We start from the raw sequence: 27,300 nt of genomic DNA, 5'->3' as shown, positions 1-27,300 counted from the left end.
TTCCTAATTCCTCCTCTAGGAAATTGACCTTTCCTTTCTGATAGGGAATCTAGCAGCTTTCCAAGGGCCACTGTGCAAAAGTTTTAGCAATCTGATCTTCTACAAATTCTCACCTCCTGTGGAAACAGGAAAAACTGCATGTGGAAAATTCCTAGATGAATTTGGTGGTACAGAATTGCCTATTTTCTAAATTAATATGGATTCAAAAAAGGCAAAGAGTAGTTTGAACATACTTGCAAGTACAGTTTATACAACCTATATATAGACAGGTTGGTATACAGAGGTCTGTATTCTAGAGCTCATTCTGCTACTGATTCAGCTAACCCTTTATAAGTAACATACTCCATTTTTATATGTTTAAAATATGAAGAATAATGCTAAGCCACCTAGCCTATTAGTTAATGAATGAGAGAAGAGTTGTGGGCCTTTATTTTATATGACAAAGTAATATACAAACTACCACCTATTTGATTACTATCCAAATGATAAGAATTAATAAATTAAAATATACATAAAATTGATGCATTATGTAGGTTGGAGTTACTGAGTCTAAAACTACAAAAGTAAATTTCTTTTTTAAAAAACATGCATTATATGTCTGACAGAAATAAACTAGTTTACTTTTACTTTTTGTTATAGTATTTAAAATCTTGTATTCTGGAATTTAGTAGTACTTTTGAATAGATCCCGTGTTCGAAAATTGTTGCTTTTGAGCTTTTAAAAAATAAACGTAGTACATTTAAATTTCTGGCCTGAAATTTCTCCCTTATCTCCAACAAGCTTTAGACGTTTAGAGCTTCCTGGAAGGCATTCACAATCCTGGTACACTAGCAGATGTTTCTGCTTAACAGAGTTAAGTAAATTTGTTATGGAATTCCTTCTTTCCACTTAATATGTACACACACTGGAAAACTTTCATGAGGGTTTAAATCATGACCTGCTGGGCCAGTGATTGGGGGTTTAGTAAATGCCCTGCCTGTTTTCACTTGCGGTACAGTTGATTTAAAACTCTAAAACTCTTATATGTAGTTTAGACCAAAAGCTCCCAAGTAAGTATCTTATTAGCAATTATTAAGTCCAAAGCAATAAACATTTTTTGAGCATAGAGTTTTTAAAATTAGAAAAAGCCCTAGAAATCTTTCTATTAGGTCTACCATTTTGCAGATGAAGAACCCACACCCAGAAAGGCTAATTGGCCTCCCCAGAATCACACAATCAGGCTATGATCTGAACCTAGCTCTTCTGACTCTGACTCCAATTGTTTACTCCATTTTTATTGCTTTGAGATACCTCAGAGATAGCATCGTAATCTTGTACTTTGCCATCTTCACTAATATGCTTAGATCAATGCATCATAAATAAACTCTGTATCTGACTTCCGTACATTTACTTTTTTAAGTAGATAAAATCAGTTGTATGCATCTCCTTTGGATCTTGATTACGAAGTTTAAAAATTCAATATAAATTAAAATGTTTGGTTCCTTGAAATATATTACAAGTATAAATATGATTTTTCTTTATTGAATAGATTTGTACCCCTAAGCAGTCAAAACAGAAAACTTGTGGAGGCCATAAAACAAGGTAAATGGATGTATCTACAGTGGGATGGATTGGAGATTCCACCTTGCAAAAACAGAGATTAGTTATCAGTCCATGTGTTTAATTTAGGTCACATTCTTGAGCTCCAGGAGTATGTAAAATATAAATATGCAATGGATGAAGCTGATGAAAAAGGATGGTTTCCATTGCATGAAGCTGTTGTTCAACCCATTCAACAAATACTTGAGATTGTTCTGGATGGTAAGAGAATATAAAACTTGTTTGACCAAACCAGAGCAAGAATGTTGGTATGTTGATGTTATAAGTGTTTTTCATGAACATAACTAGCAGAAAGAAAAAACAGATTAAAATATTATTTGGAATTTGAAAAAGGCAGCATCTATGTTTTAAACTCAGAGTACAAAAATTAGCCCTTTTTTGACATTCAGGGTTTACCTTTTGCATCCTTTTACCTATGAATGAGACACAGGTTGGTGAAAAGATGTGGTTATCACATAAAGGTGATAAAAGTTTATATATATCATGAATTAATTGAGTCATATATAAAACTCTTCTTTGGAAGTCAATTTAAAATTTTTCATTTTGAACTACCTCTTAACAGTTTCCAAACGATTCTTAAATAGGGCAGCAAGGAGTACTGACAATACTTGTCTTTATGTTACATTGATGTTTTCATAATGTAAGCATTAGAAAATATTATGGTAAATCAAGCTAGTGTTAAATATTAACATAACTTTTATGTTCTAACATAGTGTTTTCATATCTCAGCATCTTACAGAACACTTTGAGAGTGCCCTACCTTTCAGCCTTCACTGCTGCATGACAGCTCTATGTTCTGAAAGAGAACAATACATACTTGATAATTAGCCAGCCACCTAGAAAGCTAGACAGCTAGACAGACAGATATAGATGATATTGAGGATCATTTTGCCGCAATCATACCTACATTCAAGTACATTCTCATTCCCACATTCACAGACTTCATTTGACAAAAAAAAAAAATCAGTTACAATATAAATAATAATACAAAGGACTGAAGCATTGTTTTGTAATGTATCAAGAAATGAGACTTAGCGTGCCATTTTCAAAAAAGCAGCTAGAAACAGATTTTAGCTTTCTAGCTGTCAATTTGATTAGCAAGTCCATGTGCATCTACTTTATCCTCATGTGGTAAACTTTTGTCAAAGGCTTTTCATTTTCCTCAATTGACTTTGTTAAATCTGATGTATATCATATTGGGTTGCTCTCATTTGTGGGATATCCTGTAGTGTCATTATTTTCAACTTTTCAACATAATGCTTTCATGTCACAGCATCCTATAAGACACTCTGGGAATTCAAGACCTGTGATGGAGAAACACCCTTGACTTTGGCAGTCAAAGCTGGTCTGGTGGAAAATGTAAGAACTTTACTAGAAAAGGGAGTATGGCCCAACACCAAAAACGACAAAGGAGAGACCCCCCTTCTGATAGGTAAATGACCTTTTTTTTCTAGAGCTTTTGTAGTTTGAAACAAATAATAAGTATTTATTGGAAACCACCATATGATGCCTAAAGTTGTGATCTCAGTCCCTTCCATTCCCTGAGCTACCTGCCTAACCCCGTGTCTTTTGTCCTGTGATTTCGTTTTCCTGTTCCACAAGGATGTCAAATATGAAAGATGGCTATATCCTTCAGTATCTGGTTGTAGAGACTACAACTAACCAGGAGGGATCTGAATTAGTTTTATGAAACCAGAGATATCAATTTTAGAGGAATATTCTCTAGGTAGGATCTAGTTGTAAGCAGGGTTGCATGTGCCATATATAGCCAGAAGCAAGAGATGGAAAAAGATTCTAGAGAGAGAATCAAGTTCATGTCAGACTGATCAGGCCACGCTGGAAGGAAGGGGAGCCCGCAGATTCTGAGCACACAGATGCAGCCCATGGAACCTGTGCTGTATAAATACAGCATACATACAGTGTACAGAGGGGTACACTGTGACACAACAAAGGATCAATGGGAACTCTGAAGGTGACATTCACCAGCTGTTTTGTATATCCTGCTATTTGTTCAACAGTAAGAATTGGCAAGTCTGTTTGTGAAAGCAGAGAGAGAGATTAAGTCCAAATGACCCAAAGATAACATTTCCTTTCTCTTAGGGACATAGGGAGGTGGAGTCAGAATTTGGTATTCACACATGAGATCAGTGGGTTTAAATCTTAGCTGTGAATTGCAATCATGGGCCTCAGTTTTCTCATGTATAAAATGGAAATACAACACCTACCATGCAGAATTGTGATTAAAAATTAGAGAAAAAAATATAAAAGCTCTCACATGTAATAGATGCTCAAGAGGGGAGAGCCATTATAAAGTTGTCTGTGTGTGGCAGGAGGAGGAGAGGGAAGAGGAGCAGGAGGAGAGGGAGGAGAGAACATAAGATTATTTACCAGCAGAGGAAGACATTAAAGGTCATCGCTAGTTAAGAACCATCACAGCTCCTGCTCACTGAGGAATCACTAAATAAACAACCAACCTAAACAACTTGAATATTAGGAAGACCTGAATATTGTTAAGCAAACTTGGATAAATCATGAACATTAGTAAAACATTTATATTTGATGGCACTGATTCAACAATATCAATGCAAGAAACATATATTAAAAAGTCACATTAAGCCAGAGACTGTCTTGGCAATGTGGATATAAAGATGAATGGATTAATCTTCCTTCTCTCAGAGTCCAGGAGGAGAGTTAGATATGATTTAAATGGAAAACTAGTGTTATAAATGTTATAATTAAGTATATATTTAAACTAAATTGGGAGAATAAAAAAGTAATGAATCTGTGAAGCCTTCAAAGAACCTTGCTGTTGGATTGTCTTGAGGGTTGTATAGGGGAACATCAGCAGACAGAGGCGTGGAAGACTCCTAGGCAGGTGTTCTGCCCCGATACACCTTGCTCCATGAAGAGAGTCGCCACAGTGTGGTGTCAATTTGGCCTGGTTCCTTCTTACCTACTCTTGCCCCATGTCAGAGCTTTCGGCCTTGGCGAATTCAGATAAGATGGGAAAAACAATCTGATCCATATAGTTAGAATGCAGACAAATCTCCTGCAACATAAACCAAAAACGGATACACAAAGCAAATGAGTAAGAATAACTTAAAGAGAAAGAAGTAATTTCTCTCACACACATTGCAGGGTGGCCCACGGTTGTCAGGGTGGCTGTATCAACATTACAGTGTGCTTCCGAGGTTGCTCCCAATGTCACCATTTTCCAGGCAGCAGGAAGGAGGAAAGAGGAAGCCCTAGGAAACCATCTTCAATTTAAAAAAATGACCTGGACAGTGCACATGGCCCTTCCACTCATATCCCATTAGTTCAGATTTTGTCACAATGCCACACCTTGGGGCAAGAGAGGCCAGAGGGAGGCCAGGACATTTAGTGTCTACCTGGATGGTCTGTGGCCAGCTAAATACTTGGGGCCTCTATGGTTAAAAGGAAAAGGGGAAGCATAAATACCGAAAAACAAATCATAGTCTCTGGATATGTTTTAGCCTGCCTTTAAATCACAGTAACATGACACTTTTCATAAATAAACCAGAACTCTTTTCCTGAGCAGGCTTTAAGGACATTAAACAGAAGACATACCTGTGGGTGTTGACTCACCACTAGTAGTGTGGCCTGTATTATTTAAAGGCCAGAATATGCCACAGAGTATTTGCAACAACATCTATTTTTTTTTTTTTTTTTTGAGAGAAGGAAAGAAAAAAAAATGAGTAAAGGAGAGGAAGAAAGAGGAAGAGAAAGAGGGAGGGTGAACGGAAATATTGCTTTATTCTGAAAAAAATGGGTATTAATAATGGCCAATCAATGTTTCATTTAAACCTATGAGTAGGTGTGATGTGGTATTGACAAGAATGTATATTTTGTGTATTTGAAGTGGAGAGCTCTATAAATATTTATTAAGTTTACTTGTTCCGGATCTGAGTTCGAGTCCTTGATATCCTTATTAATTTTCTGTCTCATTGAATTTAAGTCTCTATGTATCTGGGTGTTAGGATCGTTAGCTCTTGTTGTTGCATTGATCCTTTTACCACTATATCTTTGTTGCTTTAAAATCTATTTTATCCGATACAAGAATTGCAGCTCCTGCTTTTTATTTATTTATTTTTGCTCTCCATTTGGTTGGTAAATCTTTCTCCATTCCTTTGTTTTGAGTCTTTGTGTATCCTTGCATGTGAAACAGGTCTGGATGTAACATGCCGTTGGGTTTTGGCTGTGTCTTTTGATTGGGGGATTTAGTCGATTTAGATTTAGGGTTACTGCCATTTGATGTTAACTGGCTGTTTGATCCATTCGTTGATGTAAATTCTTCTTTATGTTGGTGCTCTTTACTTTTTGGTCTATTTTTAGAAAGGCTAATACTGGTTGTTTCTTTCTGTGTGTAATGCTTCTTTCAGAAGCTCTTGTAAAGCAGGCCTGGTGGTAATAAAATCTCTGAGTACTTGCTTGTTCATAAAATATTTTATTTTTCCTTCAGTTGTGAAGCTTAGTTTGGCTGGATATGAAATTCTGGGCTGAAGGTTCTGTTCTTTGAGGATGTTGAATATTGGCCCCCACTCTCTTCTGGCTTGTAGAGTTTCTGCTGAGAGATCTGCTGTAAGTCTGATAGACTTCCCTTTGTGGGTAACCTGACCTTTCTCTCTGGCTGCCCTTAGTATTTTCTCCTTCATTTCAACCCTGGTGAATCTAACAATTATGTGCCTTGGGGTTGCTCTTCTTGAGGAATATCTTTGTGGTGTTCTCTGTATTATCTGGGGTTGAATATTGACCTGCTTTGCTAGTTTAGGAAAATTTTCCTGAATAATATCCTGAAGGGTATTTTCCAGCTTGGATTCATTCTCACCATCGCATTCAGGTACACCTATCAAATATAAATTTGGTCTTTTCACATAGTCCCACATTTCTTGGAGACTTTGCTCATTCCTTTTTATCCTTTGTTCTCTAATCTTGTCTTCTTGTTTTATTTCATTAAGTTGGACTTTGACCTCTGATATCCTTTCTTCTGCTTGAACAATTCGAGTGTTTAAACTTGTGCATACTTCTCAGAGTTCCTGTATTGTATTCTTCAGTTCCATTAATTCACTTATATTCCTCTCTAAGTTGTCTATTCTCAATAGGATTTCATCAAACCTTTTTTCAAAGTTCTTAGTTTCTTTACGTTGGGCTACAACATATTCTTTTAACTCACAGAAGTTTCTTATTATCCATTCCCTGAAGCGTGATTCTGTTATTGGGATGCGCTTGTTCTCCATTAAGCCTTGTTCCATTGTTGATGTGGAACTGTGATCATCTTTAGAGGGAGAGGCATTCTGATTTTGAGTATTCTCAGCCTTTTTATGCTGGTTTCTTCCCATCATTGTAAATTTATCCTCCTGTCGTCTTTGAAATTACCAACTTTCAGATTAGGTCTCTTGAGCGGACGTCCAAGTTGTTAGTTCCCAGGGCCAGAGCAGCCGCGTTAAGACTGATGGTGCTTTTCTGCCCAGGATTCTCCTGTCTGGCTTCCTTCTTGTGTCCGTAATAGGCGACTCTGCCTTCCCGGGGCTCCAAACCTCAGAAGGGGAACCCGTCTCGTTTACTCTGTGCCGAGAGCTGCCGCGCTGAGGTACCGTCACAGCCGCTGCGACAGCCTCAGGAGTCGTGCTGGGGACTGGTGTGGGTCCTGCAAACCTCGGTCGCAAGGGGAGCCAGCCCTGTTTACTCTGCTCTGAGCGCTGCCACGCTGAGGTGCTGGCAAAACCACTGCGGCGGCCACAGGAGTCGCGCTGGCGACCCGTGTGACTCCTCCACTGGGGATCTTCTGCTCCGTGAGCGACCAGAATTTGTCTGAAAGTGTGGTGTCCTCTAGTTCTCTGCACTTCCACTGAGAGCTGCAATCCTGAGATGTTAGCGATCGGCCATCTTGGATCGTTCCCATCTGTGTTGTTTCTATAGATCATCTTGAATTTCTGCCAAAAAAAAAAGGGACTGAATTATATACTGCTTCACTTTGCAAATAGAGAATTATTATCTACTTGTTAGTTTCAATCCACTTATTTCTTAAAGGACAACTAAGCCATGATTATCACTCCTTTGTTTTCTTTTGACTTCATTAAAATTTTTCTTTAATGCTTAAGGCCTATAATGGAGCAGTAAACATTTACATGCATTTCAAAGTTGCATATGTTGGTTTCATTCTCTATGCTGGCAATATCTAAGGTGTAGGAAAGGAACTCTATCACTAAGTTATCAGAATTTACATAGAATTAATATTTGGAAATAATGTATTTTAAAAACTAAGTGGTAATGTCAAGAGAGGACTAAAGTCTCCATGAAGTTAATATGCTGGACATGCTTATGTACATCCTCATTAGCCACAAAACTGGGGAAGAGGGACTTTTCCTGGGTTACCTTATTTGGCACCTTTGCTGTAGAACCCATGCCAAGTCTTCATAGGTTTTATAGGAAAATGGATTGTTCATGGCACTTACTCAGTTTGTTCTTTAATCTATGGGCTTCTTTGAGATTTCCTATTCAGAGTCCCTTACCTTGTAGAGGAGAGATACTGGGGAAAAAAGCGTTTCTTCTTTTTGCCTGTACGATGCCATTTTTATTTTTCTTATCCTAATGCCATCATCCTTATCTCTATTTATGAGATATCCTGAAAGGGTCAAGAAAAAAATCACTTTTGCTACCTCTAGGGCCCTTATTACCTATCAGTCATTTGACCCTTCCTTTGAGGTACTTTGATACACTCTAGTCATGTTATACAGTTACTTGCTGAGTGGTAGATATCTGATTTGTGAGGATCTGACATTTATTAAAGGTTTTTGCACTTGGACTCCTCCTCTGCCCACCCTTCTGGAGTTGGTGTCAACTTTCCCTAGTTGGATAGCCACAAGCTGATCCTGGCCAGTGGAGCCCAGAGTAAGGAGGATGCTCAGGGAACCACCTGGGATGACATCTCAGTCCCACTGCCCTCCATTCCTGATGTCCTTATGCCATCTATATGCCGTGTACAGATCAGCTCATTTTGCTTCAGACATTTTCTTTCTCACCAATCAATACACATCCTCTTCACTCCATTTCCTCTTTCAATCTCCCAGTCCTTGTCAAGATAATCAATAACCCTTTCCTATCATTTATGCAAAATTCTTAATCTAATTCCCTAAACCCTTCAACTTAAGGTCAGTTTTCTTTAAGCATTACTATTGAAGCTATAAATTTAAAAAATTAATAAAGAATTTGAACATTTCTGAAATAATTCTAAAGAATTTTAAATTCTAAATTTTAGAATTTTAAGTTCTAGAGAAAAGAATTTTATATATATTATGTAAACATATATATATGTCCCTATGTAAAACAAGACATTTTCAACTTAGTATTTTACTTAATCAGTTATGTTACATCAGTACTGTGCCTCAGGAGTTTTCATTATTTCAGTCATTTATTGGTTAAGAATGCCTTCATGGATTAGCTTGGAAGGGGTTTCCTACTATTTGCATTATTATTGCTATAGGAAGTACATTCTTAATTTCAAAAAATTGAATTGGAAGTGAAGCTTCGATTTTTTAAAAACTATTTTAAGTTGAAGGTGACCCATTTATGCTGTTATTTTCATGAAGAGAAACTACTAATATGAATCAATATGTTTCCTGATTCAGACAAAAGGTAAAAAGATTATGAGGGAAGAGGCTCATTATTTTGATATATTTTTTTCTAATTATAAAACCTGCCATCAGAACAAGATCAACGAGGACACATTTCCCTTAGATTGTTTAGCTTACTTGATGTTTGCTCTGCAATAACACCAGCTAGCGTGAGGTAATTCACTGCAATTAGAGCTGCCAGTGACAGTTGGGCAATTCGGAGAGAGGCATTTGTCAACAGGTTCTACCTTAGACAAGGAGCAGCAGAAAAACTGGAATCTTCTGCAGGGATGGCTTGCCTGCTCCCAAATGAAGTAGGCAAAGTTTATCTTCATCCTCTCATTGCCACATTGGCAGCTGCTCTCCTTGCCTTGGCGTTAGATCCTTTCTGCGAGCTGCCTCTTGGTTACCCCAGAATGTTCAATGCAGCCTCACATTTCTTTCTGTGTTTCCCAGGATAGGCCCAGACCTTGAGGTAGCATAGGCTTCTTCTCTAGGCTGTAAACTCTACGAGTGAGATCCAAATCTGCTCTTCTTCCTGTTGTCCACAGTGTGTAACACAGAGCCTTTAGTAGAGCCAGCCATATTAACTGAATAATAAATGAGAGTGAATGAATGAATGAGTGAATGTAAGTGTGTACATCTTCCTTTGTAGGGGGTAGCACTCATCCTAATCTATTTTTCAATAGATTTTACTTACAAGAAAAAAAAGCAACATTTTAAGAATTGTATACATCTAAATGAGGACAATCTCTTAATAATCCAAAAGGGGAAAAAACCTTCTAATTGTATAATTTCAGCCATTAGAGACAAGCAGAGAGGGAGAGAGATATCTAATTTGGTGAATTTCCTTAATTGTACTACATTAACTGCCACTTACTTCAACCACTGGGAACAGCTAGCCTATGTAGATTCTAAACAGTCTTACTGATAAGCATCCACTAAAAATATAAGAAAGAGAGGCCAGGCACGGTGGCTCATGCCTGTAATCCCAGCACTTTGGGCGGCTGAGGCGGGCGGATCACCTGAGGTTGGAAGTTTGAGACCAGCCTGACCAACATGGAGAAACCCAGCCTTTACTAAAAAAGATACAAAATTAGCCGGGCTTGGTGGTGCATGCCGCAATCCCAGCTACTCAGGAGGCTGAGGCAGGAGAATTGCTTGAACCTAGGAGGTGGAGGTTGCAGTGAGCCGAGATTGTGCCATTGCACTCCAACCTGGGAGTGCAAGAGTGAAACTCTGTCTCAAAAAAATAAATAAATAAATAAAATAAGAAAGAGAAGTTCATTCAATACTTACTGCTATCTTTCGTGGGATTGAGTGTTTCTATAGGGGAAAAACTGATGAACGTTATTTACATATGAGGTTCCCAGGTCCTAAGAATGATATAGTGATATAATAGTTACTGAGCTCCTGTTACATACTAGGTACTATACTGATAATTTTACATACATGATTTAATTTGTGCAATCCAACAGCAAATGTTATTTCCATTTTGTTGGTGAAGAAATTAAAGTCTAGAAAGAGAGCGCATAGCATTCTATCCTAGTGGTGTTTGTTATTTTCTGTGAAACTCTTACCCCTCCTCCAGGTCTTAAAGAAAGGTAGTGTCATCTTGTAAACTTATATCAACTTGGATATGAGAAATAGAAGGGATATGAGAAATATATTATTTTTTTTGTAGAAGAAAATACTAGCTAATATCTATTTGAATATTAAATTCAGTCATTAGTTTATACCACCTAAAGTATTTGTGTTAATATACTTACTGTTGTTTTTAAAAAACATTTTCAAGCTGTAAAAAGGGGCTCCTATGACATGGTATCGACTCTGATCAAACACAACACTAGCCTAGACCAGCCCTGTGTCAAGAGATGGTCAGCAATGCATGAAGCCGCCAAGCAAGGCCGAAAAGATATCATAGCTCTGCTGCTGAGACATGGAGGCAATGTCCACCTGAGAGATGGATTTGGAGTCACACCCTTAGGCGTTGCTGCTGAGTTTGGTCACTGTGATGTGTTAGAACATCTAATCCACAAAGGTATGTGAAAAGGAGTTACAGTTTTCTGAATTTTGTCCTACCTCTCAAGCTCTCCTTTTCAATATTCTTCACTATTCCTCCCCGAATGTAACTAGGGGAGATCCTCTTCCACTCCTTAATGGAACTTGGCATCAGGCTTTCATACCTGGTCCCTCAATAGATCCTTACTCTACAACTCAGCTAAGCCCTATATGTTGTGACCTACAAATCTACAAGCCCAGTCCTGATTGCTCTCTCTAGGGACAGTTCAATCTGCATTTAGATGGCTCATCAGGGCCTCAGGCTTATCTTCTAAACTGAATTCCTCCTGTTTTTCTACTTTTCTGATGTGATAATTTCTCTCATCATGATCTCGAATTCCTCCATCACAGGCTTTCTTAAATCCAATCAGTTGCAAAGTCTTGTAGCATTTCTCTTGTCCTCTCGTTACAATCTATCTGCCATCCTGGTTAGGTCCCTCAATCCTCCCTGGACCAATGCAAATGCTTTCTAACCATTTTCTGGGTTTCTAGTCTCCCATCAGAGAATCAGTAAATACTGCAACTTGGTTCCTCTCCCTAAAGGGCAGCTTCCATAGTGTCAACTAGTGAAAAAAATAATCCCTATTACATAATCTCCAATTGTTTTACCACATTTATCCCTTACTGCTCCCACCTTGTATCCTACACTCCAGTCAAAATACACAAGCAGTATTCCCAAACATATCTTGCATTCCTTCTCTCTGGGTTTGGGTCAGGTCTTTGCCTTCATTGCTTCAGCACAATTCAAAGTCAATCTCTTGAGACACCTCCCTAAATCCTTTCCGAATTCTTCACAACAGATTGTGACATTGCCCTCCTTTATACAACTACAGAACCATGAGTTAAGGAGACCTAACTCCTAAACTGGTTGAGCAAATTCATTCATCTGCAAATGAATGCTAGCATCACATGATACCCGGTGATTCTCTATGGGAAAAAAAAACTAACATTTTTGAGGTCTCGCACTACAACCACATTTAATTATCAAATAAGCCGTGTGAAGTAGGCTGTATTAATCATTCACAGATGTGGAGTTGGAGGTGCATGGAAGTAAACGGCTTGTCCCCAGCTTTCGCCATAAGTAGCAGAGCCTCTGTCCTCTACATCATGTCTCCTTGTCCTAATGTCACTGGAAAATCATATAGTTTGTGCTGTCTGATATTTTGTTTCATTTCCCCTCTAAGCTCCTTAGAGTAGTGACTCATTCCTCTTAGGGTCACACACACTGATTGCACTAGAGGGCAATAAAGTATTTGTTAATACTTTATTAACTCTAACTATTTGTTAAGTTAAAATAGAGTAGGCCGGGTGCCATGGTTCATGCCTGTAATCCCAGCACTTTGGGAGGCAAAGGTGGATAGACCACTTGAGGCCTGGAGTTGGAGACCACCCTGGCCACCACGGTGAACCCCTGTGGTGGCACATGCCTGTAATCCCAGCTACTCAGGAGACTGAGGCAGGAAAACTGCTTAAACCTGGGAGGCACAGGCTGCAGTGAGCTGAGATTATATCACTGCACTCCAGCCTAGTCGACAGAGTGAGACTCCGTCTCAAAGTAAAACAAAACAAAACCCAAAATCTATTGTCTTTAAATTAAAAAGTCTAATGAGCCTTTTTTGGAAAAATTTACCCATCATGAAAATTGATTTCATTTCTCTCATGTTTTTTGGCTTAAAGATTTTCTAATAAAATGAAGCATGCTGCATGCATGCATGAGTGTTGACTGAAAATATAGAAAATATGGAGGTCCTTAATTCCATACTTTTTAAGTCCTAACCAGAAAGGAACTCAACATGTTTTTTTTTAGGGGATTGTTTAAACAATAGCATCCTGATTATGCCACATGTTTTATTCTGCCAGGTGGTGATGTGCTTGCTCTGGCGGATGATGGGGCGTCGGTGCTGTTTGAGGCAGCAGGAGGTGGCAATCCTGACTGCATTTCCCTCCTGCTGGAATATGGAGGAAGCGGAAATGTACCTAACCGAGCAGGGCATCTTCCTATACACAGAGCTGCCTATGAGGGGCATTATCTGTGAGTGATAAATTATAGGGTTATTGAGTTAAAAATGCAAATGTGTATATACAGTACAATCACAAGTCTATATACAATATCTTTGAAAATCCAAAGAGCAGGAGGTGAAATCTTCACATTTTAATGCTTCATCATTCGATGCTTAGAACTTTTTTGATATTCCTGCAATTCCAAAAATGAATTTATAGTACTTTACAATGAAAATAAATTTTCTTTTAGAAGGAATTAAGGCATAAGTTAGAATTCTGCACAAGCCACCCAAGAGTGCCTTTCTGTTTACAAATGTATTTAACAAAAGGCTACGAAGTTTCTAAAAATTTCGTCCTTGATAAAAGATTACAATTTGTAACAATAGTGTCAGTGTTATTCCAATTATTTCCTAATAACTCCAGGATATTATAGTATAATGTCAAATATATTCTTGAACAGAAAAGTTTCATTATAAGTTTAGAATTCTTTATTCCATACAAATGGTTGAATAGATTCTTAAATCACAAAATGTGCATAATTAACACATTGGTGGAGGTCTAGATCACTATATTAAATTACCCACCATGAGAAGATGATTTTAGGCAATTAAATATATTTCATAAGCTCAAAAGGTTTGAAGTAATTGGGATTTATAGTTTTCAGTGGGCCACTGGCTAAGTGGCCAGTGATGCGTAATTGATGCGAAGTGACACGTTGTTAGAGTTTACCTGGATTTACTCCCAGTGTTCATAAATTTGCACAGTAGGCACAAGAGATCAAGTTATCCTTGCCTGTGGCTCTCATACATGTCTAGCTGGTTAGTCAAGTGTGAAATTCACAACCATATCACATGTACTTAGAAACATAAACTGTGGTTGGGTATCTCAACTGGACTGATGCAAGGCTGATGGAATACTACAGACTCTTCTTTTGGCTAATAATTCAATTGCAAGTTATATGGAAGCAGACAATGTACATGGTCAATATTAAAAAATAGATTGCTCAGGAATCAGTGAAAGAGGAATAATTCATCAGAATTCGAAAAGGCCCAAATTCTCATCCTTCTCTACATCTAATTGTGTGACCTTGGACAATCATTTTGCCTCTCCAGACTTTAGATTGTTCTTCTGTTAAATGAAGCAGCTGGACTAAATGACATCCAGGGTCACTTCCTATGACCCTATGATCCTAATAGTCAAGATTACAAAGCACTCCTCTATGGCATTAGAAAAGCTTACTTTTCTTCTATATTTTTAAAAATAGTATTGGTTGCCTGGAAATATTATATTGTTCAGAGAAGAAATGGAAGAGGGAGAGAGTTCTAGTACAAAACATATACGATGTAGTGTGTTTCACAAGAATATTTAGAACAGAAAGCTAAATCAAACTGAGCTAAATTACACTAAGCTAAATAGTTGTACCTTAGTAGACAGAAGTTAAATATTTCAGCATAAGGTTATCTAGTACAATTTGCATTCACTTACCTAACAAGAACAGTTTAATTTCTTGATTTTCTTTATGGTACGTAGATATCTGACTTTTTTTCTTGTAGTGCACTGAAATATCTTATCCCAGTAACATCTAAAAATGCAATTCGGAAAAGTGGGCTAACACCAATTCACTCAGCGGCAGATGGACAAAATGCACAGTGTCTAGAACTGCTCATTGAAAATGGTTTTGATGTCAATACCCTACTTGCTGACCACATTTCCCAGAGCTATGACGATGAGAGGAAGACTGCGCTGTATTTTGCCGTTTCTAATAATGATGTTCGTTGCACAGAAGTCCTTCTGGCGGCAGGTGCAGACCCAAACTTAGATCCCCTCAACTGTCTACTTGTGGCAGTGAGAGCCAATAATTATGAAATTGTCCGGCTGCTTCTCTCCCATGGAGCTAATGTCAATTGTTACTTTATGCATGTAAATGACACTCGTTTCCCCAGTGTCATTCAGTATGCCCTAAACGACGAGGTAATGCTGAGGCTATTGCTGAATAATGGCTATCAAGTGGAGATGTGCTTTGACTGCATGCATGGCGACATCTTTGGAAATTCATTTGTGTGGTCAGAGATAGAAGAAGAGGTGCTGCCAGGATGGACATCTTGTGTAATAAAAGATAACCCGGTGAGTTATGCCTTTTCTGCTTTATATTGGGTAATCATCCTAATTTACTACACATTTATTCATTTAGGGATGTTACAAGAAAAAAATAAACTCTAATTTTTCTATTTTTCTTCTTCAATTTTTGTTTGCAACAATATGAGGATATAAGCATAAATCTAGAATCTAGCCCCTCTGCCCCCCCAAAAAGATGCTGTTCATTTTTTCTTGACTTGAAAACTGAATGTAAAAGAATGTGAAATGTAAGCAATTAGTCACTTCTGACTGTTTAGTGGAATATTGGGGCCGGATGGAAAGAAGCATGATTCCTCCGTGCTTTGCTGACTACAGTCACATCAGAGCGAGGCGAGTCTTCAGGGCTGATGTTTTCACAGAAAGAAGCAAACAATTTATTTTTAATTTTTGTTCATTACAAGGAGGGATCTTTTGTTTTCTGTAATAAGACAAAAGAGTAATGTTTCCATAACACAATTGAGTGTTTATGTACATGGCATATTAAAAATACTACTAAATTAAATTTTTATCAATTCTCTCAGTTCTGTGAGTTTATTACAGTTCCTTGGATGAAGCACTTGGTAGGCAAAGTTACTCGAGTACTAATAGATTACATGGATTATGTTCCTCTGTGTGCTAAACTGAAGTCTGCACTAGAAGTACAGAGAGAATGGCCAGAGATCCGTCAAATACTAGGTAAAAACCAGAAGTTTTGCCTATAATTTTTAAATTAAGAACATATATGGGGGAAGTTCTTAATGTCTTCTTTGATACTTTTTCTATGCTACTCTACTATATTTCCAGAATTATCTGGGTTTTAAAATCATCCTTAACACTTCCTCTGTTGTAAGATACATATTTTCATTTTTCTTTATATTTTCCAGCTTTGTAATTGTATAATGAGTAATAAAATAGTTATATTAACATTCTGATTACAATTCATTTTTAAAATTAAATTCCATAATATCACATAATACGTGTAGACTGCAAGCTCCATGTGGGTAGGGATCTGCTTTGTTTCTTGTTATATTCGCAAGGCTTAGCATAAGGCCTCGTAAGTACAGGTCAATAAATACGGAGTAAATGAATGAACAGAAAGGATTAGAATTACTCTTTTTGACCTGCTTTCTCTGGGGTCTTTATTGACAAAGCCCTACCATCAAAGGTTAGTATTTATAGACAGGCCATTTTTTTTCTAGGTGAAAGTTTATCATGAAAATGAATCCTGCAACTTTCAATGAAAGTACATTTTAAAATAATTCAAATACAAACAGAAACCAGAAAAATATCACAGATTTGAGACGGTTTCAGTTACAAAATAAGAGTTTGGAAAAATAAACTTTCAAAACCTAGTTGGATATCAATTTCATGAAGCCTAAAGAAGAATTATAGAACTTCATATGACTTTAAATCATTTGGTATTCTTAGTATACCTGAATCAGCCTTTCCGTGGAATTAGTTCTATAATAGAAGAGACTCTGAGGCAACTAAAACAGGAAACTTGGAGAATCTGACGAGTAATATAGTATTGTTAGCCTAGAAATTGAACTCTGGGGTCAGATAGACCTAGAATGAGATGAAATCCTGACCTTTCCTAGAAGTAGGATTGCTAGATTATAAAGTGCAGTGTAATTCGGGACTGATGTTTTCATGAAAAAAAGCAACAATTTATTGTTACAATTTTTGTTTTTCTAAGTGAAGGAAGAATTTTTTATTTCCTATAAAAAGACCAAGATAGCCATTGTAGTTGTGTGACTTTGAGCAAATTACATATTCTTTTTATGTCTGTGTTTTCCCATTGCAAAGTAGACATAGGATAGTATTAATCTTATAAGGCTGTTGTGACACTATAAAGAAATAATGCAAATGAGATGCTTAGCGTCTGGAACATTTAAATTACATAATACACTTAGTTTTAAAACTAAAGTATTAACATTTTTATGTTTTTATTACATGGTAAGTTTATGTGAGATATCTGAAATGTATATGTAAAGTGTGCTATGAAATATTAAGTTATAGAGTTAAGTAGTATCATGCCTATTTTTTACAAAGAAAAAGCTAAGGCTAAAAGGAGATTACAAAATAGTCTAGACCCTATGCATTCTTGAAAACCACCTCTCAAAGTTCCCTTCCTGAACTTAAAGCCTGCATTGAGAGCAAAATCAAAAATCAATCAGGACAGAAACAAGAAAGGACCCCAAAAAAGAGAGGGTGGCAAACAGAGCCAGGAAACCTCAGAAGTCTAACCACCATATTTTGGGTCACTGCAAGAAAATACTAGAGTAAGAAGCTCTGTAAAGTTAGAAGAGCTATCTGGAACCAAGCATCCTTCTAAAAATTCAAGAAAACTAAATGCCAACAAAAATGAGCAACAGAAAATATCACAGTCAAATCCCATAATAGTAAGAAAAAATAGAACAGAATAATATCCCCACAAACAATGAATACATAACTGAAAAATTACACGGTCAGAACAATCAAAATTCAAACCTCTATTTCAAAATAAGCCAAAAAGCATGAGGAAAATAACATAAGATACGGAAGAATAACATGAGTCAAAAGTTTGAAAAATTCAGAAACCAGATAACAACTGAGGAAAGAATTAGGAATCAAAATCAGAAAAAAATTAATTTCAAATGTGAAGACTCAACAACTGGCAACACAGTTGACAATATATTGAGAGACAGAAAAGAGTCTATGGAAGAAAATTTTTAAATCAAATATAAATGAAGAAATAGATAAAAGAATTTTTAAATATATATATTTGCTCATTACAATAGGTTTTGGGGAAACAGGTGGTGTCTGGTTACATGGATAAGTTGTTTAGTGGTGATTTCTGAGATCTTGGTGCACCTGTCACCTGAGTAGTGTACACTGCACCCAATGTGTACTCTTTTATACCTGGCCCATCCTTCCTCCCAAGCCCTCAAAGTCCACTGTATTATTCTTATGCCTTTGCATCCTTGTAGCTTAGATTTTAAAAAAATTTTGAAAGACAGTTAAAAACACTGACAACACACAATGAATAATCAATATACGGATAATAGGACTCCTTGAAATGGAAAACCAAATCAAGGGAACATAACAAATACAAAAACCTAGGCTTCAAGAAAAACCTTCTATAATAAAAAAGAAAGATTTGAAACTATAATGTACAAAATACTATATCCTTTGGGCATGTAGGCAAAAAAAATGACATATAAGAGAAAAAATGGATTATTATTAAGCTTTTTATCAACAATACTTCATGCCAAAAGAAAATGAAGTAACATATTTAAGGATCTCCACGGAAGGAAAATGTGAGCTACGGATGCTTACGTGGCAAAATTGACTTCCAATGATCAATGCAGGCAAACTGCTGTCAGCATGCAAGAACTCAGGAAATATTGTTCTTCTTACTGACGTCTGAGGGGTCCACTAAAACATGACCTTTAGACAACCCAAAACGTTTAGAGAGATATCAACGTGAGGACTAGTATTAAACAAGACTAGCATTAATCAGAATGCCAAGACAAAGTGAGAGTTAAAAGGGAGGAGATGCAACATGTAATGGTTATATGTTCTGATGAAATAGATAACAGCACAATTATTTATTTTTAAATATTAGTAAAGAGAGAAAATAAATAATATTTAATAATAAATTAAAATACACATTTTTAAATATCTTAAAATATTCACGGTGATATATTAATATTGTTGTGCTGAGAATGACATATTCAGGAAATGAGTAATTAAGGAATATTTCAATTCCATTTTTCCTTCTATCCTTGAAGCCAAGGATTGCCAGTGTGGCAGGAAAAAAATACAAATGTAATAGAGAAGAGATTAAAGAAAAATCCTGTAGTCCTGAATTTGAATTAGAAGTAACAACATAAACTCATAAGCTGTTTTATCTTGAAAGTGTGTGTGTGTGCATGTGGACTGTGCTGTGTGTGTGTGTGTGTCAGTTTATAGATAAGGTTTAGGGATAATGATAAACCCAGTAGCAATGAGCATTCCTACGTCACAGACTTTGGCCTGGAAATGCCGTTTCCTTCAGAAGAAACCAGGGTTTTTGCTGGAGGTTGTTTTGTTTTGTTTTTGAGAAATGGATGATGGCATATGGAGAAGGAAATGAACAAGATGAACCTGGAACATCTGGTCATACCAGAAAGCAAAGAAACTCTTAAAAACTACATAATTCATGACAAAGGAATTCAGGGGCCAACTTGAAGAGATTCCAACCGGCCAAAGATGGGACAATATAAGTTTCAAAAAGGGTAATTATTTCAATGAATTGAAACCTATCTTTAAACATACGATTTGTGGGGTTTTTTTCTTTTTTTCTTTCTTATTCCTTCAACTTGTATTTTAAGTTCAAGGGTACACAGGCAGAACGTGCAGGTCTGTGACGTAGGTAAACATGTACCATGGTAATTGGCTGCACAGATCATCCCATCACCTTGGTGTTAAGTCCAGCATGCATTAGCTATTCTTCCAGATGTTCAAACTCCCTGCAGTCCCGACAGGCCCCACTGTGTGTTGTTCCCCTCCATGTGTTCATGTGTCTCATCCTTCAGTTCCCACTTGTAAGTGAGAACACGTGGTGTTTGGTTTTCTGTTCCTGCATTAGTTTGCTGAGGAAATGGTTTCCAACTCCATCCATCCATATTCCCGCAAAGGACATATCTCAATCCTTTTTATAGCTGCACAGTACTCCATCATGTATATGTACCAATTTGTTTTTATCCAGTCTATCATTGATGGGTATTTAGGTTGTTGATTCCATGTCTTTGCTATTGTTAATGGTGCTTCAATGAAAATACATGTGCATGTATCTTTATAACATAATTATTTATTAAATATACAATTTTAAAAAAACCTGGTCTGGTCAGCTTCATAAGATAATAGAAAATCAACTCATTATCTTAAAAATTGATAAAAAGAGGTAAGCATTTATTCTGATTTACATATATTTGTATAAAAAATATATGCATATGAATATAAAATATATGCATATATATGTATATATATAAAATCTGTGACATTAGTAACTAAAGAGTAGATGAGCAATAGCATCCCTTTATAAAAGTATTCTAAAAATAAAAAAGATATTACATCACCATTTTATAGCCCCCAATAAATTAATAGATGTAGTCAATGAGCATCAACAACTGCTAATATGTAGCCCCCAAAGAATGAACACGGAATCAGCTATGTTTTGCCAAAGAGATCAAACCCGAGCCTGATCAAGTCTCTGGATCCAGTTATCAATTTGCAAGAAATATAGAAGACAGTGGGACATGGAACTGCACCATGAAAATGCAATCAGCAGAGTTCAGGCTGTGGGAAACTACAGGGCATTTGGGTTCTTCAAAGATTAATTCAAAGAACAAGAGGGGGATGGAGAAAATAACCTGCAGATTATTAGAGACTTAAAAGGACATAGCAAAAATTTAAAAAATAAATTGTCAATACTATAGTGCAGGGATAGTGCACTTACGTGATGAAACTCTAAAGAAACTGATTACAAGTCAGAATAGTAGTTATTTATGGCAGGGGAAAGAAAGAAAGACGGAAGAATTATAGAGGAATTTCTTGGTTGTCTGACAAAGTTCTATGTCCTATAGACCTAGGAGGTGATTAAAGACGTTCAGCTAATAATTACTTATATAACATGAAACTATACATGTGTACTTTATTTTGCAATAAAGAGTTTATAACCTTATTTTTTAGCTTGGAGACTGCAAGGGGCAGAAAAACGCTGAGGCTTAGATAAATTAATTTCTCAAAGTAATAGACATAGAAAATAAAGAAGTGAAGATCTGAACCCTTGCTTGTCTTACTTGAAAAAACACAGACTCTTTCTATAATACCATTGTACTTCCTGTCATAGACAAATTTTGCTTCTAAGTGGAAATTAATTGCTCACTTTTTTTTTTGCAAAATAATTACCAATTCTGATGACTTTGGGAAGACAATTCGAGTAAGAATAATGCCAGGAAGTTTTTTTTAATTATTATTATTGTTTCCGGCATACATTATTGCAACTAGGGTAGAAGCCAGTTGATTGCTATGAGTATGATTAACCACTGGATGTCAGGAGTCCTCCATCTATCTATAAGGCAGCATATTTGTTAGGGAAAAAAAATTGCCTTTTTTTTAGTTGGATTTTTTTTTTCTCCTTATTTTGGTAATAATGTTGCATCAATAATTTTTGTGAGCATTGTTTTTAATTTAAAAAAGAAAAATTGTTGATATCATCAAATGTAATATACATGTGATCATGTTTCTTATTGCATTGAATGATAATGTTTATTGAATGGTTACAATGTACGAGGCACTTTTCTAATACTTTACATGATTTGTTTAATCTTCAAACAACCCTATGAGATAAGTACTGTTGTTATCCTTATTTCACAGATGAGAATACTAAACTTGCAGACATTAAGTGATTTGCCCAAGGTCACACAAATTATTAAGGGGCAGAGCTAGGAGTTTAGTCCAAGCTGACGTGGTCCAGAGTGCACATCTAAGCCTGAATGCTATGCTGCTCCTTCATTCATTCATATTGCTGCTATAAAATATCAATCTTGCAATTATCATATAAAGAATTGAAAGTATTATCAGATATTTAAATAATTTTAGTATATTTTTGAGAATATACAAGGTTTAAGTATCAGACTCTGGAAACAAAATCCAGATTGGATTATTCATGATATATGGAATCATCTGCATCAATGTTTCATGGATAATCATGGATAATTATTTATCAGATAGATTGGTAGGAGAAAGAAAGTAAAGAAATATATTTATACAATACTTAGCTCTAAAAAAATAAAGAAGAGATGTGGGCATTTGCTTTCTTAAGTCCATGTATTCATTCCACAAATTCTAGTTGAATACCTACTATGAGCCAGACTCCCTTCCTGGCACAGACACAAACTAAATTTCTGCCCTCATGGAGCTTACACTCTAGAGGAGTAGACTAGAATATTCAATTACAATTTGAATTTCACTTAAAATCACCAGTTGCTAAAGTGTGCATGCATGTTTTTCAGAATACACCATTCATGTTATTTTGAAATAGTCATATCTTAGAGGTCAATCCACTATTTGAAAAAAATTGCTTATTTTCCCCATTTCATTTAGAGAATCCTTGTTCATTGAAGCATTTGTGTCGGTTAAAAATTCGAAGACTTATGGGACTCCAGAGACTCTGCCAGCCAGCCTCAATAGAGAAGCTTCCTCTACCACCAGCTATTCAAAGATACATATTATTTAAAGAGTATGATCTCTATGGACAAGAGCTAAAGTTGACATAATATTTTAAAATGTGATTTTAAAAAATATTTTGAAATGTGATTCCCTCAGATAATTTCTTGGAACCATTTTACATCCTTAATTGTAAAGTGTATTTAAATTTGTTGACAATTTTATGGGTGGATCATGTGTTCTTATGGGGAACACCATAATCTGTGTCTTTAAAGACACATTTTTTAACGATAGTATTTTGAACTTAGATTTGTATCTTTGTCTTCAGAATCTCCCTATCAAGTGGCTCCTGCAATATCCACAATCAAGTCTCTATGACAGATAAGCACTTTCTCAAACCCACATCTCCTTCCAGTTGCTGGCCCGATTCTCCTGTTTTTCATGGTCTTGCTGTGTAAAAGAGCTCCTCCTGCCTGTAGGTTCACACACTGTGATCTGGCATCTGCCCCTATACTGCTTTTCTCAAGGTCCCTGACAACCTCTTTGTTGCTAAATCCAGTGAACATTCTTCAGTCCCTCTTCCAGTTGATTCCTGCAGCATCCGACATTGTTTCCTCCCTGAAATGATACCTCTTTCCCTGTTTCTTACAAAACCTTGTTCTCTTGGGTGTCCTCCCACCTTCCTGGGCACTCTGTCTCTTGGTTTCTTTCTGCCTAGCTCATCTCTAGCCAATCTTTTAGTCGCATATCTTAAGCCCTTTTCACTTTTGCTTTGTTCTTTAAGTTATGTATCCTAAGCCCTCTTTGCTTTGTTCTCTGGGAAATTTTATCCACATCCATGGTTTTAATCATTTTGCTAGAGACTACAAAATTTCTATCCAAAACTCAGCTCTTTCTCTCATGTGCTTCCGACCTATGTAGACAATTGGCCTAATGAACATTTGAACACAAAGACAGACGTGTCCCTAGATGAACTCACTACCTTACTCCACAAAAAAAAAAAAAAAAAAAAAAAGCTCTTTCTCCTTGATTCTCTAGCTCAATAGTTAATACAATGCTCAATTCGGTTTCTGAAGAAAAAAGCCTGGACATCGGACTTCACCATCCCATTTCCTCACCCCATGAGACAAATCACCAAACCCTATTAAGTTCATCTTCCACTCAGCCCTTCCTCCCCCTGATTTGGCCTTCAGTCTATTACCTTCTTTTTCCTGGGTTAATACATTGCTGCTTATCTGACTCCCCTGCCTCTGACTTGCCCTGTCCCAAACACTGCCTACATACAGCATCTCAGAATAGTCTTTTACAAATATAATAGAGTTTTACTTATCTGCTTAAGATTATTCCCATTGCTCTTAGGTTAAAGTCCAAAGTTCTTACTTGAACTTTCATAATCTAACTCCTAACTTTCTTTTAGTGTCATCTCTGGATGTCTCCCTTTCCTCCCTTCCCTTGAACCTTCTAGAATTTTATTTCTTAAAAGTGATTCCCAGACTTTAAGGTGTCATGTACCAATTGGTTTTGTTGTGTTAATTTTTTTAAAAGACTGTTTAAAATATACCATCTACTATCACGATCATTTCATAAAAGAGGGGTCATTTTAATGGCAGAAAATAAGATGGTTATAAACTCAGTCATTCAAGTTGAATGACTTTTGCTTCAACTTGAAGACCTCACACTGTTGTCATTTCCCCACTGTTGAGTGAGAATTTCACTGTGGGCCATCGAATATCTGAGGACCTTTGTATGGGGAATCACTGCTGCAGATTAGACCATGCTTTCTTTGAACCTCAGGGTCTTTGTTTTTCCTTCTCTCACCTGGAACTGTCTTTCCACTTTTTCTGCACCCTTTCACCTGATCAACTCCCACTTACTCCATAGATCTCAGCTGAGATATAGCTTCCTCTAGGATGGGAAGCCCCAGCACAGAACTTGTCATGCTTATTATAGAGGCCTGTGTTCCCTACTGTCTTTCCACTAGACTGCAAGCTCTACGAGGCCAGGTTCTATGTTTGTCTTGTTTTCCAGTGCTTTCTCAGGGCCAAACACATTCCCTAGAGCACAGAGTTCAATAATTATTTGTTGAAATATGTTGAATATGTGACAAAAATAATCAGTGACCTCACGGTGAAATAATAGCTTTAAATTTCTGAGCGAGTTAGATCATCTTGATAATGTAATTATTTAATGTTATTATTTTTAGATTTTAATAGTGTATTTTTCTTATATTTACTTTTATCTTATTACTGAATTCTTTCAACAGTAATATCTCACTGGTCTGTAAAGTTTTCAAGTTATATTTAGCTTTAGTTACCTTTGAAAGATAAATAAATATGAAAAAAAACTGTAAAATTAGGGCTATAATTTAACTTCTTATATTCCCTAGAGGTATGTTTTATACATAAGTTAAACTGTAATATATTTATCTTTAATTGTAACATTCTGTATACAGGATTTTATGATTCTTGTGTTGCACTCTTAGATGTGGTTAAAATGTATTGTCATCTAAATATATTGTTCTAATAAACAAAAAATCATATTGTGATTATAAGTCTGACTTATGATACTTCATATATTAGACTTTTGCTCACTAAAGCTTTGACATTTTCTTTGATACATATTTATGTAGATAATATTCAAGAAATACTACAATATAAAGATATGAATTAACTGCACATGCTGTGGGTTTTTAAAAGTGGTTTTTTTGGCATTTGTAAAGCAAGAGAAAAATGTGTCTTATGAAAAAGAAGCAATTGCTGTATCTAAATCAAATTTGATCTTTTACTCACCACATTTTGGGCTTTTCTAGCAGTGTTTTCGTTTTTGAGATGGCTGGATGGAAAAAGGAATTAATTTCCATCTCATGAGGACTCTTGTTCCTTCTAGAGTATGTCACTCTGTCCGGGAAAGGGAACAGCTGCTCCTCCCCAGTCAGCACTAGGAGAAGCCAAACATTCTACAGTGGAGCCTGTCTAACCACTGTGGAATCAACACGGCAGAGTCTGGATGTCATCTTCCCCCATGCTGCCAAGATGTCTGTGCCTGTTTTAGTCACTGTGGATTTTGTTTCGTACCACACGGAGAGTCTGGGTGGAAAAAAGCAGATCTGAACTCTCATTAAGTGTGTTTCGTTTATTTTTCCATAGGCCATCATTAAATAGGATCTCCATTTCCGGCTAAAGATAATTTTAAGAAGGACACTGAAACCAAGAGCCTCCTGAAGAATATGGTTTAATCATTTTAACTAGTCACAGAACATGTTTCCTGGTAATAGGATGTCAATGCGGAAGATGTGAAAACGATTATATCAATGTGCAGCAAATATTCATGGGCAACACCACCTTTAATGCAGGCTTTTGAACAACCAGAACCTATTGGTCAGACAGCATAGAAACGCTAACAAGATGGAGGATCTTATGACCCAGAGAACATACATAAGCCTTTCTCTTGTCATTGACCTTTTACCAGAAATACTTAGGCAAATTTTGGTTTCAAGTCGCATACTCTTATGTATATAACCACCTTCCAGTCAGAAATTACTTAGTAATATAAAAATTATAAGCTGCTACAGCAACATGAACACAGCTGGAGGCCATAACCCTACAGGAATTAATGCAGGAACAGAAACCAACTACCACATGTTCTCACCTGTAAGTGGAAGCTAAACATTGAGTATACATGGGCATAAAGGTGGGAACAAGGAGGGCAGAAGCAGGGAAGGGGGAAGTAGTAGGGAGGAGGGAGGATGAGTGGGAGGGGAAGAGGGGAAGAGGGGGAGGGGGGAGGGGGAGGGGGAGGGGGGAGGGAGAAGGGAGGAGGGGGAAAGGGGGAGGGGTGGGAGAAGGGCAGAAGGGGAAGGGAGAGGAGGTGAAGGGCAGAAGTGGGGAGGGAGAGGGGAAGGGGAAAGGCAGAAGTGAGGAGGGGGAGGGCAGGAGTGTGGGGGGGGGCAGAAGTGGGGAGGGGTTGAAAAACTACCTAATGGGAACTATGCTTACTACTTGAGTGAAGGAATCCATACCCTAAACCTCAGCATCATGCAAAATATCCATGTAATAAACCTTCACATGCACCCTTGTATCTAAAATAAATATTAAAATTATTTTTTAAAAATATAAGCTGCTTTAAGTGTTTTTATTAAACAAAATGCACGTTATGTCAATATGCACACAAGACATGACATATACATATATACACATAAACAAACACACATGCATTGTAGTATGGCATTTATTGCAGTACTGTAGGTAATGCAGTGGGCAAGGACACATACTCTGTACTTAAATAGGTATGTTAAGTGGAATAAGCCAGCCACAGAAAGACATATCTCACTTATATGTAGAATCTAAAAAAAGCAAACTCACAGAAGCAGAAAGTAAAATGGTGGTCACCAGGAGCTGGGAGGTGAGGGGATTCAGGAGATGCTGGTCAAAGGATACACAATTTCAGGAGAAGTAAGTTTGAGAAATTCGTTGTACAACAAGGTGACAATAGTTAAAATAGTGCATTGTATATTTGAAAACCTCTAAGAGAGTAAATTTTGTGTTCTCTTCACAAAAAAAGTGTGTGAGGTAATGAATATGTTAATTTGCTCAATGTAGCCATTTTACTATATATATATATATACTCCAAAGCATCATGTTACATACCTTAAATATATACAATTGTTGTCAATTTTAAAAATATAAAAAGATATCAAAAC

General features: G+C 36.7%; 2 protein-coding genes across 20 annotated transcripts in view; one reads left to right on the top strand and one right to left on the bottom strand.

The window, feature by feature from the left end:
• ASB15 (ankyrin repeat and SOCS box containing 15) overlaps positions 1 to 26,337 on the top strand; it is a 39,466-nt gene extending 13,129 nt beyond the window's left edge. For 11 of the 18 annotated variants that reach the window (XM_035254854.3, XM_078343875.1, XM_009003147.5 and 8 more), the window contains 8 exons: positions 1,529 to 1,581; positions 1,669 to 1,800; positions 2,873 to 3,031; positions 11,026 to 11,271; positions 13,152 to 13,323; positions 14,846 to 15,416; positions 15,950 to 16,103; positions 22,539 to 25,152. In XM_035254854.3, the coding sequence (XP_035110745.1) occupies positions 1,529 to 1,581; positions 1,669 to 1,800; positions 2,873 to 3,031; positions 11,026 to 11,271; positions 13,152 to 13,323; positions 14,846 to 15,416; positions 15,950 to 16,103; positions 22,539 to 22,711 (1,660 nt within the window). In that variant the 3' untranslated portion in view covers positions 22,712 to 25,152. Of the gene's footprint in view, positions 1 to 1,528; positions 1,582 to 1,668; positions 1,801 to 2,872; positions 3,032 to 11,025; positions 11,272 to 13,151; positions 13,324 to 14,845; positions 15,417 to 15,949; positions 16,104 to 19,492; positions 19,667 to 22,538; positions 25,153 to 25,747 lie in introns of those variants that run through there. The other 7 variants (XR_013524300.1, XR_013524299.1, XM_078343878.1 and 4 more) reach the window with 5 other exon arrangements.
• On the bottom strand, positions 5,350 to 25,582 carry LOC128928471 (uncharacterized). Of its 2 annotated transcripts, none has more exons than XM_054237740.2 (2): positions 25,391 to 25,582; positions 5,350 to 7,550 (listed from the first exon to the last, which is right to left on the bottom strand). In XM_054237740.2, the coding sequence occupies exon 2, from the start codon at positions 7,539 to 7,541 to the stop codon at positions 7,005 to 7,007; it is 537 nt and encodes a 178-aa protein (XP_054093715.2). In that variant the 5' UTR covers positions 7,542 to 7,550; positions 25,391 to 25,582; the 3' UTR covers positions 5,350 to 7,004. The 2 variants fall into 2 exon arrangements, with proteins under 2 accessions (XP_054093715.2, XP_054093714.2); XM_054237739.2 differs by lacking the exon at positions 25,391 to 25,582 and adding an exon at positions 8,130 to 8,838.
• Positions 26,338 to 27,300: the final 963 nt, after the last annotated feature.

The sequence above is a fragment of the Callithrix jacchus genome, chromosome 11, assembly GCF_049354715.1.
Source record: "Callithrix jacchus isolate 240 chromosome 11, calJac240_pri, whole genome shotgun sequence".
Classification (NCBI taxonomy): Eukaryota; Metazoa; Chordata; class Mammalia; order Primates; family Cebidae; genus Callithrix; species Callithrix jacchus.
The sequence above is the reverse complement of the archived record's forward strand: the minus strand, read 5'-3'. Positions and strand labels throughout refer to the sequence as shown.

Bases quoted from the DNA above. Each gene is read 5' to 3' on its own strand.
- LOC128928471 (XM_054237739.2), bottom strand. From the start codon at position 8,189: ATGGCATCGTACAGGCAAAAAGAAGAAACGCTTTTTTCCCCAGTATCT. The intron at 7,551-8,129 runs GTAAGGGACTCT...TTTTTTTGGCAG, and splicing joins CAGTATCTCTCCTCTACAAG to AAATTCAAGATGATCTATAG.